The following is a 12,411-nucleotide window of genomic DNA, read 5'->3' on the forward strand; positions in this document are numbered from 1 at the left end:
GTGTTAATACATGAAGGGTGATGTCGTGCCATATTGTGAGTGTTAATGCATGAAGGGTGATGCCGTGTCATATTATGAGTGTTAAAGCACGAAGGGTGATGCCGTGCCATATTGTGATTGTTAATGCACGAAGGGTGATGTCGTACCACATTGTGAGTGTTAATGCACGAAGGGTGATGCCATGCCATGTTATGAGAGTTAATGCACAAAGGGTGATGTCGTGTCGTATCTATTGATTTATGTTGTGAGGTTGAGAGTAAAAGCACGAAGGGTGATGCCATGCAATTTTCTTCATTGTGTTTAGTTGTTTCCACTAGTTAAAAGCATGTTGAGTGTTCTGGTTATCATTTCCGTTGTATCCCTTATATTTTGTGCCCCTTTAGCATGTCCCTCTCTCAATAGTACATGTTTAGCTGTTATTGTTGTTTTCTTGTACATATACTGTTATCTGCACATGTTTATTATGTGAGTATCTTGTCATAGTCTCGTCACTACTTCGTCGAGGTTAAGCTCGACACATACGAGTACATGGGGTCGGATGTACTCATACTACACTCTGCACTTGTTGTGCAGATTTTGGTACCGACCCTAGCTGATCGCGAGACTCGGCAGTCCGGACTTGCTTATCGGAGACGCAAGGTAGATCTGCTGGCATTCGCAGACCTTGGAGTCCCTTTCTAGTTTCCTTATGTTACTGTTCCTTTTCATTCAGAACAGTTGTATTTCGTTCAGACTCTATTTGTAGAAAATCTTAGAAACTCGTGAGTTGTGACTCCAGATCTGAATTGTATCAGATATTATGGGCTTTATGTTATTTCGCACTCGATTTTATTTCATTATGATTTAATTGACTGTATCTATTGAATTGAATAATAATTGACTTAACGGTTCTTTAATGTTGGCTTGCCTAGCAAGTGAAATATTAGGTACCATCACGGTCCCGAAGGTGGGAATTCCGGGTCGTGACAATTATTTTCTAAAAAATATTTTCTACTCTCTAACCAAATACCAGAAAATATTTTCCGGAAAATTTTTTTCACTTACCAACCAAACAAGAGAAAATAAGTGATAAAACCACTAATTTTCAAGGAAAACATTTTCCTTCGTACCAAACACACCCTAAGTCAGCAGTTAATAGTTTACAATTCAAAGGCATTCCATAGTCTAAATCATACATGCTTCCAAGTCATTCTAACTATGAGCCCATGTATCTGATTCAACTGTATCGACCATGTGGGGACTAATTTGAATTCAACTATAAGACTCAAGACCTCGGCTTAAGAACGAAGAACTCCTTTCATCTCACTACAAATTTTGGTGGTTAATATCTTTTTATCTAATACTCCTCTGCTTGACTATGTTGTCGGAGTTAGTCAAATTAAAATATGAAGTACTACTATATAACTTAACTAAGTTCTTTGCATTAGCCCATTAATTAGGTAGACTGTATACCCTTTAACTTTGTTTTGATGCAGCATCGCATGTGTAGGCCATTCTTATTTATAGGATCTCAGCATGATAATATATACATACTTTTTTAAAACAATAATGCTCGAGCTAAATTGCGGTTATCTTGATTCTTGATTATTTGACAAGATTGTTAAAACTTTCTAATAAGAAATTATCTAATGTTTTTTCCCTCTACTATGATTAAAACTCCTAATTTTCCATAATTTTCATACTATATTATATACCATTAAGTCACAACCTAGAATGTTAGGTGATGATTTAAACATAGACCGCCAAAATCTTCAAAAAAAATTGATAGATATAGTTTAACATCGATCCTTGCAAGTTTCAAGAAAATCTTCAATTATTTTATACTTTGATATTTTCCATCTTACTATGCAGGATTGTAAATTAATATGCCCATCCACTGCACGTATCTGATTTTATTCTTTTAGCTAGAGTACACTATTAATATTAATTTTCACTACACTTAGTGAAAACATATGCTTAGTTCAAACAAACACGAGTTTATACTAGCACATGTAAGGCAAAAAACAAAATTAAAAATTAAAAAAAAACCAAAGGGAAAAGAGAAATAATTAATTTACTTTTTAACAAAAAACGACATCAAATTAGTTTGATTTACGATTAAAGGCCAATGGGATCATCTTTTTCTTTGTTTTATGAAGTATTGAATTGTTGTTATGCATGATGATATTCGGTGAGTATTAGAGCTGACTTGCTTTGACTTGGATAATGTATACAGAAACAACATGAATTTTTAATAACATTAGGAAAAATAATGATGTACACGTACTCAATACCATTTTGATTTTGGCTTCAATTTTTCTGAATTTTAAGAAAATAAAAAGGTAAAAAGAATTAATAAAATATATAGAAAGAGGGGAATATAATTAGCATGTCTATATAGAGTTTTAACATGACGTTGAAAATACAATAAATATTTACAAATAATTATCAAGATTGTGGTAAAATAATTTTAATTTTTTCATCTTTAATTGAGAGTTTCGATTTAACTTATACAAATAATTATCAGAGATGATTAAAATATTTTATTTGAACAAGCTCAAACAATAAGGAATTTTTGGGTCATGTCAAGAGCAATGCTAGAAGAGAAAAATTCCTTTTTGTTTAACCATTCATGTATGTGAGTTAATTTAAATTTCCATGGTATAAAAGCATTTTCAATCATATTTTTTTATTCTCAAAGTGATCCGAATTGTTTAAAAGTGATGGAACACATACACCACGTAAGAAAAAAAAAAATTACAAATATGACATTTCACACTTTCATCTTATTTAATACGGCTCCGTAATAGTAAAAACTTATTTTCAACAAATGTTTATCCAAATCAATTAAATACTTATTTATGGTTAAATGGTATGTATTTTTACTTTTATTTATTGGCTCTTTCCATTAATTATTTAATTAGGTATGGCAAATGTTTACGTTAATAACTACAATGAGGATATTGTGGGAAGTTGACGTGGCAATATTTCATTGGTTTGAACACCCTACACTGACGTGTCTCTTGTAATAACGGAAAGCCTAAAACCCTATTTTATTAGCAAAGAAAAGAAATAAATAAAATTTTACAAAACAAAATCCCAAATAAAAAACCTCCCCCGATCCGTGTGCTTGAAGATCAGCTGAAAGAGAGGGAGAGAGGGAAACAAATCAGTTTTTTTTCCTTGCAAGGTAAAAAGATGAATATATTTGCATAAAGATTTGTTTTTTAATTGATCTCTTGAAATATTTATAGAAATTATATTTTCACTTGATTGGTTTTACTGTTCTTCTTTTGTTGAAATTTAAACTTTTTGGGAATGGGTTTATATTAATATGATTGAATCTGATGTTTTGAATTTTTATTTTAGGTTTGTGAGGTTTTGTAGTTTAAGAGCAAAATTTAGGCATTTTGGCCAATTGGGGTTATCCTGAAATAATGTTTTAATTTTTAATTTTGTGATTTAATTGGGTTGTGTATTCTGAATCTTATTGCATTAAAAAGTGATTCTTTTTGCTAAAATTGTGATCTTTTTAGCATGTGAATCTTGAATATATTACTTTTCTGCTGTTTTGGTGACACTTATTTATGTTGTGTGTTTGATCCTTTGTTCTGTTACTTCTGTTTATGTAAGCAATTTTTAGTATGATTCAGTTGCACCCTTTTGCACATTTTTGTTGTTGTAAACTTTGACATTGGTTGCTCATGTTGTTGGTTTTCTTATAGCTTCCACTTGTTGGGGGAGTCGTAAACGGAGTGGACTTTTAATAGCCTTTGAGAATGAAGAATATCGAGCGTCTCGCAAATGTTGCTTTATTAGGTATGGTTTCTTTTGATTTTGATTCATACATTATATCTTTTGATGATAGCTGAATTGCATAGTATACTTGTTTGATTTGTGCTTGTGAAGTTCAGAAAGTAAAGTAAATCCTGTTTGATTTATAGCTTCGTTTTTTGCCCCTTAGTTTGTGTTGGTTACTCATTCAGATCATTTTTCCGCTAGATAGATTGCTAAAGCTTTTGATGCTAATTCTTTGTTGTTAATTGGAAGGAGGCTACCCTTCCAGGGTAGGGGTAAGACTACGTACATCTTATCCTCCCCAGACCCCACTCGTGGGAATTCACTGGGTTTATTGTTGTTGTTGTTGTTAATTGGAAGGACTCAATGTAGGGAAAGGTGCTAATTATTGTGTAGTTGGAATTTGAGGTGTGGTTGATGGTTACCCTAAATATATCTATCCAGCATGTTGGAGTAGATTCTATAGCGGTTGGAATGAATATTCAAATCCCCTTGGGCAGTCACATTACTACTGTTACCCGCTTTCCTTTATGTCACAGTAGGTTCCACTTCCACAGTTCCAGTTCAATCGGTAGACAAAGATGGTCATGTGGGTTCTTTATATCAGTTTTAGCATTTTCTTATATGTTGGATGTTTGTTTCATCATATTGCCTTTTTGAGGACATTTCACTACGTAATAGCAGCTATGCCGTTCTTGGAAATTTACAATGTACGATTATTTGGTCATGGCAATTTCACATCACTTTCCAAATTTTATGTTGACGCAATTACCTTGAAACTCTTGCTTTTTTGGTGGATTTCAGGTTTGAGTCTGGCACCACTGGTGGTGAATGTGGATCCAAATGTAAATGTCATAGTAACAGCTTGCCTTACTGTCTTTGTGGGATGCTACCGTTCTGTCAAGCCTACTCCACCTTCAGTATATCTTCTGTACTCCAAGTTGCAGCTTCCCTTTTTCTTAGATCTGTTTTGATGTCACTTAAACATATTCTACTGCTGTTTTCCAGGAAACAATGTCTAATGAACACGCAATGAGGTTCCCCTTGGTTGGAAGTGCAATGCTCTTGTCATTGTTCTTGCTTTTTAAGTTCCTGTCAAAAGACCTGGTTAATGCCGTATTGACATGCTACTTCTTCGTTCTTGGCATTGCTGCACTTTCGTATGTTCTCTCCGTATGGATCATTCTGTGATGCTTAATATTTTCTATAACAAGTTCTTGAATAGTAGTTTTTCTGTGGGTGTATTGGATGTCATCTCTTTCTTTGTGTCTTTGCAGGGCGACATTGTTACCTGCTATCAGACGATTCTTGCCCAAAAAGTGGAATGATGATCTCATAATATGGCACTTCCCATATTTCCGCTGTAGGCACCACCTTTCTTGTCTCTTTTGAAATGCCAATTGATCCTTTAGAATCCTTGGGCATACAGATCTCATCTTAGTTATTTTGTTTCGTCTTTTTTCAGCTTTGGAGATTGAGTTCACAAGGTCTCAGATTGTTGCCGCAATTCCTGGAACCATCTTCTGTGTTTGGTATGCTAAACAGAAGCATTGGCTAGCTAACAACGTTTTGGGCCTTGCCTTTTGCATTCAGGTTTGTCGGCATATCCATCCAAGTTACATTCTCATTCTTCAGGATATCTCAAAATGAAAAGTTGTGTAAAATAGTATTATTAGTACAATGGTAATATACAATTTTGGATATTTCAAAGTGAAAAGAGTATCATATAAATTGGGATAGAGGAAGTACTAAGACACTTGAATGAAGAGATCATATTTCATCACTAAAAAAGTTGCACTTATCTGTCCATACATGTTCTCGTAACCAAGCATGGTTGCTCTTTAATACCAGATGCAAAGGCTACCCGCCTTTATATCTAGCATTTAAATCCACGATAGCACTTGATGGCTTCCTCTTTAATTTGTTTGATAACTAGAATTCTCCCAGGAGTTGGCCTACATTTATTAAACTATGGGAGTATAATAGGCCTCCTCTATCATGCTCCCACTAATATAGCGGCTCCTTGTTAGTGATAGGGTTCTAACTCATGACGTGGACCCATATTCTGACATTGCGTCATTACATTGAACCGGAGCCCCAGGGGCTTACTATTTGTGATTTTCTATTTATATATACATTGAGTTAATGGAGATTTTTGCAAGGGAGAAAAGGTTTGATCCTCTCTTATGTCATGTCTACATCAATGATTGATATTGATTTTCCCATTGCGATTTTGATTTTCAGGGTATTGAAATGCTTTCACTTGGATCATTTAAGACTGGCGCCATACTATTGGTAAGAAAGAAAATTTGTTTTCTAATTTCTATCTGTAATTATACATGGCTGACAGCTGTATTCTGTTTATGTGTTTCGCCTTAAACTACATATTGCTTGTCTTTTTGAATTTGATGCTAACCACATATCTCTTTATTCAAGCGGGAAGAGAATTTCATGAAATGAGCTATTAATGATTGTTATTGTTGAGCTATTAATGATTTTACATACAAAAATACATAACATTTGCATGGATTATCCCTAATTGCAGAGTTTTTAGACATTTTTGAGGTATTCTTTTATGTTGGCATTTTTGCTTGTTTATGCAACTATTTATATCCATTAACTTGTAGCTGATGTTGAATGCACATGGTTTTCGAGAATGCAGGCAGGACTTTTTGTGTATGACATCTTCTGGGTCTTTTTTACCCCAGTGATGGTCAGTGTTGCCAAATCTTTTGATGCTCCTATCAAGGTGTGCATACTGATTTTCTCATATAGCTATTTCTTTTGAATTTTCATTTCATGCCTTTATTAGTTACAGAGTCCTGATTATAACTTCGCTTTCTCTGCAGCTTTTGTTCCCCACAGCAGATGCTAAACGCCCCTTCTCAATGTTGGGTCTTGGAGACATAGTTATCCCCGGTATAACCTCCATTTGCGTGAAAACTCCATTCACTTTATGTGGTTAGAACAGAGAGGTTTAGCATTTTGCCTAGCGGAGGGATCCTCCACCTCAAACCATGTGGTTTGGGGTTTGAGGCAGTAGGGAAACGGTGGGAAAAGCCACTGTTGGTCCCTGGAGGGGAAAAAATGGGGGTGGGTGGGGGGATGAGGTTTACCATATTAAAAATGAAAAGCTTACTTTTTGTGAGTAGCTACTTGAATGTATTTTTCTGTTTCTTACACATGCTTATTATTAGCTTTTGCCATGATGCTGTATTTGTTTTCATTTTTCAACTTGTTTTTTGCTTGAATAGATACACTTGGTAACATTTGATCACTTCAATCATGCAGGTATTTTTGTTGCATTGGCCCTCCGCTTTGACGTTTCCAGAGGGAAGGGGCCCCAATACTTTAAGAGTGCATTTTTAGGATACACATTTGGTTTGGCTCTTACCATATTTGTTATGAACTGGTTTCAAGCTGCACAGGTTGGTGAATCAAAATAAAGCTTTTACACTTTATTTCTCTTGCTAGAATTGCAGCGCCCTTATGTTTGACTTGGCCTTTGTTTTTTCCAGCCTGCTCTGCTATATATTGTTCCAGCAGTGATTGGATTCTTAGCCGTACACTGCATATGGAACGGGGACGTGAAGCCTGTACGTTTTTTCTTTTGACAATCTGTTTCAACTTCATCCACTTGCTAACTTTACTGTTTATGTTCTTTATATGCTGTTTACTACCATTTTAGCTACACACTATTTGTAGATTATATTTTCTAGGAGTTAATAGATATGAGAAAATGCATCTTATGGTTTACCTTTAATTCATCCAAAGAAAACATGCATGTCATGATTTGTTTGGAAACTATGGACAATAAGTTAAAGGTAGGGAAGGGAAGTTTTCTCGTTTCTTCGAGTTGGAAGCAAAAAAAGGACGATCAAGAACTTCTTTTTCGCCTAACCTTTGATAGAGAGAGTACAAACCCAAACCTTCATTGCCTTTTCTAGTTTATACGGATACAGAGTTAACGAAATTTTCGTTTATGGAAGTAAGATTGGGGTCTATTCTCAAGTCGTAGAAAATTACATTTTCGTTTTGATGCTGAGTTTGTATTCTTGATTTTCTGTTGAGCAGTTGTTGGAGTTCGACGAGGGAAAGACGAAAGGCGCTGAAGAAGCCGATGCCAAAGAAAGCAAGAAGGTAGAATGAGGCTAAATAGACTCTTGACAGTTAGAACATGAAAGCAGAGATTGTTGTTTTAGCAACAAAGTTTGTTGTACTAGATTTTTTTAGACTGACCATCAAATAGTACTGGCCTTTTATGTTACACCTCAAGTTTATATTTTCAAATGTCATATTTTACTCCCTTTTTTTTGGAATTTTTTATTTATTTATAGTTTTTTCTCATTGCTTTGCAATTAGTAAAAATCTTTCAAATGCTCTAGAGATAGATTACTTGTTTTACTGACCAGCCTCTGGTGAGAGGGATGAGATTCTTCTCCCATCTCTTCTCGAGAAACAAGTGGGCTATTTCTTTGCAAAAATGTGCTCAATTTCATTTGTGGCAATTCCGCGAAGATCTTTTCGTTAGTTGGGGGAAGAATCCGGCCGAATCGAATTTTTTGAGGAACATATATCTCTTAATTAGAGTTCGAGTCCTTAAAAGAGAAACTACTAGCACGGAGCACCCCCTTCATATATACCTCACAAAAATAGACAAGTCTAATGAATCCTAGTGCAAGAGGAACTACTTTGAGCTTTTCCAAATACTTATTTTTCCTAATAATTGCTACATTATATAATGTTTTATATTTGTTAGAAAAAAAGCTGCTCATCAATTTTAAACTGAAAATCGCCATTTTCATATATATCTACTTTTGGGGCGATGTTGAAGTCATACCTGCATTGTATAAAATTTTGCAAAGTCTATCAACTCGGATCTGAAGTAGTTCAATCTCTTTAATGCAACTTCAGAAATCAAATATGAAGTTATTCTATTTTTCAAATGCAACTTTAGAAATTCGAATCTGAAGCAGTTCGATCTTTTCAATCCAACTTCAGAAAATTCAAATCTCTAGCAATTTAATCTATTGAATGCAACTTTAGATTTCGAATCTTAAGTTCTGAAACATAAAGTTATTCTTCGAATTTTTACAATCCAATACACGATTCAATGTCTAAATCCATTCCAATGAGCTCAAATTCGAAACATAACTTTAAATATCATAATGAACAAATCTCAGTCATCAAATTGTCAAAACAACAACATATTTAATAAACTCATTTGCAACTAAGAAGAAGAAGAAGAAGAAACTCTAAGTACAAAGAAGAAGAGAAAAACGTATGTATCTGAAGTTATCCAAAAATTGAGTATCAGTTAAACTTTTTTTAAAAGTGGGATAAATTCAATGGGTGGCGCAAAACTGGGTGCCAGATGAAAATTTTACAATGATGTATTAAACTTTCTTTAATTTTTAATTAGAAAAATATGCATATCTTTTGAGATTATAAATTTAACTAATTTTTCTTATCTTTTATAATATTAGAAAAATGGAAAATATTTATTTGGATAAGTTTTATTTTTAACAGCCAAATAATATTTAAATGCCAAATACTATTATAAGTTCAAACATCAAACAGCTATAAAGGTCAAAACAAATAACGGAACAAATGAAGATGCTTATTGAGAAATGACTATACTAGATTAGACAGTTAAATTAAATATTAGATAACCTTAGACAACATCAAATTTATTGTGTTTATTCCCAAGTTTTGGCGATTTGTCTAATTTAAAATATCAAAGTGCTTGTTCACAAAAAAAAAGAAAAAAGAAAAAAAAAAGGCAAGGTCGCATTAGAAATGGCGACCTATCGGATTTAAAAATAGCCCTTCCAGTCTTTTGTTTTTGATTTTAGGTTAGTAATTAACTAATCTATTGATATTCTTTGTTATTTTTAAGGAATATATCTGCATTTTGATTTTTCAGATTCATCGATCTGAAAGTTTGGCCAAGATTTAAAATGAGAGGGTCAATAGCTATAAGGTCTCATATGATTTGCAGAGATAATGATGAGGGCACATTGTATTACAATTAAAAAAAAAAAGCAATTGTGTATTCAATTTTGATTTTTTTTTAAAAATATAATGTTTGATTAATAATTACAATAGTTAATTTGAATTTAAAGTAATACAATTTATAGTCTGTGTAATAGAGGTAGAGGTGGGGATGTGATGAGACAGAGGGGATAGTTAGAATTGTGATTATATTTTTCCTTCTCTTCTCTTAAAAATCATTATGATAAAACTAGAAAAAAGGGACGAAATATGTGTGTACCTAAATTAATCTGGTCTGGTTTAAGAAATAGATTGTGAATATAAATATCTTTGGCTGTAAATATCTTTGAATTTCTTACATTTGAAATTCGATTTTGACCTTTTTTTTAAGGTTATCAAATGATTTATAGTAATATACAGTTAAACAAAGTATTATAATAAGAATAAGTACATTGGTTACAGGTGAGCTTCTCTACTAATTCTCTGTCATCTTTTTTCTTTTTCGTTTAAGTAAATTGAACTATGTTATATATATATAACGAGTTAATTTCACTGATGGTCATTGAACTATCTTTTAATTTTACTAAAGTCATTTAATTATTTTTTGTCACTTAAAAGTAACTAAACTTTATCGTTGTCACTTAAAAGTCATTTTGCCTCAAACCCCTACCATAAATATGACATGGCATTAAATTTTATGATAAAAATCCAAAAATAAATGTCACATAAGCTAATATGGGTCATACCCATTTTAGATCCATTTATCATTTAATGTGATTTGATCCATAATTCAAATGAATTTCGATAAAAAAAAATATTAATTCCATATTAGTTTAAAATGATTATCCTATACTACAAAGTTTTGTCTTTTATGTCACAACACATTCATAATTATTCTATACTAAAATAATCTATGCTAGAAAAACTCTTATCTTGGTTGTATGTCTCATCCGAGTCATTTTATAACTCTACTGAAGCTAAAATACTATTGTATAAGAATTTTAGTATAGAATAATTATGAATATGCATTATGTAATAGAAAAGACAAAACTTTGTAGTATAGGATAATCATTTTAAACTAATGTGGAACTTAATATTTTTTTTTATCGAAACCCATTTAGATTATGTGTCAAATCACATTAAAGGATAAATGGATCTAAAATGGGTATGACCCATATTAGCTTATGTGGCATTTATTTTTGAATTTTTATCATAAAATTTAATGTCATATCATATTTATGGTAGGAGTTTGAGGCAAAATGACTTTTAAGTGATAATGATAAAGTTTAGTTACTTTTAAGTAATAAAAAATAGTTAAATAACTTTAGTGAAATTGAAAAATAGTTCAATGACGAACTGTTATCAGAAATTCTTACTTTTTCAACCTAATGACTGTTTAGACTTCAAAAAAGCTTTCTTTATTAATATATTGTTTCTTCTATACACATCTCCGTAATAGAAAATGGTAGTGATAGTAAAGATTCATTAAAAGAAACTGAAAAAAATACACTTTAACGAGGAACACGTGTGAGTCTAGTTCAAAATTGGAGTGTCGACAAGGGGATTGATTGAAGCAGGCATGTTTAGTACATGAAAATTGAGCAATGATTTTATTCTTTTTTGTTCTTTCTTGTGAAAGAATAAACCCCTTCCCCACTGAGGCATGTATGTAGTTTACATGCATGTGGAGTGTTCACATAGTACAAAAAGATGTATATAAAGCAATAGGAAAATGATAAAAAGAAGTACTAATAGGAAAATGATCCTAACCAGTTACGAAATATCTAGAGAGAGCTCCAAGCGTACCTTTTTTTAGTAAGCCATACTTTCATGAATTTTAATTTTTCTCCGTAGGATATTATGATGACACATAATTTTTACGATTAAATAAGTCTAACATTCAGTCACAGCTTAACATAAATAATTAATGAAAGTACTAAAACAAGTATAACAACAACAACCCATTATAATCTCACTAGTGGGGCCTGGGGAGAGTAGTGTGTACGCAGACCTTACCCCTACCCTGGGGTAGAAAAGCTATTTTCGATAGACCCTCGGCTGCCTCCCTCCAAGAACTACCAACCTTGCTCTTGGGGTGACTCGAATTCACAACCTCTTGATTGGAAGTGGAAGGTGCTTACCACTAGAGCAACCCACTCATACTAAAACAAGTATGATAAACTAATATAATCTTCAGAAAACAGAACCTCAATAATACACTCCCCAAGACTCGTGGAACTGAGTCATGAGCTCTACAGAGTAAGCCAAAATGTCTACTACATCAGTGTCTAACGAAAAACACAACAATAGTAAAACTAAAGGAAGGTGACTCTGAGGTCTGCGGTCACCGAGCAGACATACCTTGAAGTATCCGTAAAGTAGTAACAGACAATCACTAACGACCGGCACGAGCAGACGTACTTGAATCTACACAAAAAGATGTGCAGAAGCGTAGTATGAGTACACTACAACGGTACCCAATACGTATCAAGCATAACTTCGGTAGAGTAGTGACGAGGCTAGGTCAAGACACCTACTAGGATATAAATAAACAGTATGAAAATATAAGAACGAATAATAACGGAAGGCGGAGAAATAACTGATATGAAACAAGTTAATAGCCTGAACTAATACTGGAAT

The 12,411-nt window shown here is 33.1% G+C and overlaps 1 protein-coding gene across 1 annotated transcript; it reads left to right on the forward strand.

Annotated features, from left to right (window-relative positions):
* The first annotated feature begins 3,037 nt into the window (after positions 1 to 3,037).
* Positions 3,038 to 8,096, forward strand: LOC107780850 (signal peptide peptidase). The gene is made up of 12 exons (XM_016601453.2): positions 3,038 to 3,169; positions 3,705 to 3,798; positions 4,582 to 4,697; positions 4,786 to 4,937; positions 5,055 to 5,140; positions 5,243 to 5,370; positions 6,022 to 6,072; positions 6,440 to 6,526; positions 6,627 to 6,696; positions 7,069 to 7,205; positions 7,296 to 7,373; positions 7,852 to 8,096. The coding sequence occupies exons 2-12, from the start codon at positions 3,759 to 3,761 to the stop codon at positions 7,924 to 7,926; spliced, it is 1,020 nt and encodes a 339-aa protein (XP_016456939.1). The 5' UTR covers positions 3,038 to 3,169; positions 3,705 to 3,758; the 3' UTR covers positions 7,927 to 8,096.
* Positions 8,097 to 12,411: the final 4,315 nt, after the last annotated feature.

The sequence above is a fragment of the Nicotiana tabacum genome, chromosome 9 (assembly GCF_000715075.1).
Source record: "Nicotiana tabacum cultivar K326 chromosome 9, ASM71507v2, whole genome shotgun sequence".
NCBI classification, from domain to species: Eukaryota; Viridiplantae; Streptophyta; class Magnoliopsida; order Solanales; family Solanaceae; genus Nicotiana; species Nicotiana tabacum.

What these genes read in the sequence shown, in the direction of transcription:
- LOC107780850 (XM_016601453.2), top strand. Translation starts at nt 3,759, where the DNA reads ATGAAGAATATCGAGCGTCTCGCAAATGTTGCTTTATTAG. An exon ending in CGCAAATGTTGCTTTATTAG is followed by an intron (nt 3,799 to 4,581) that starts GTATGGTTTCTT and finishes GGTGGATTTCAG; the next exon opens with GTTTGAGTCTGGCACCACTG. An exon ending in CTTGGCATTGCTGCACTTTC is followed by an intron (nt 4,938 to 5,054) that starts GTATGTTCTCTC and finishes GTGTCTTTGCAG; the next exon opens with GGCGACATTGTTACCTGCTA.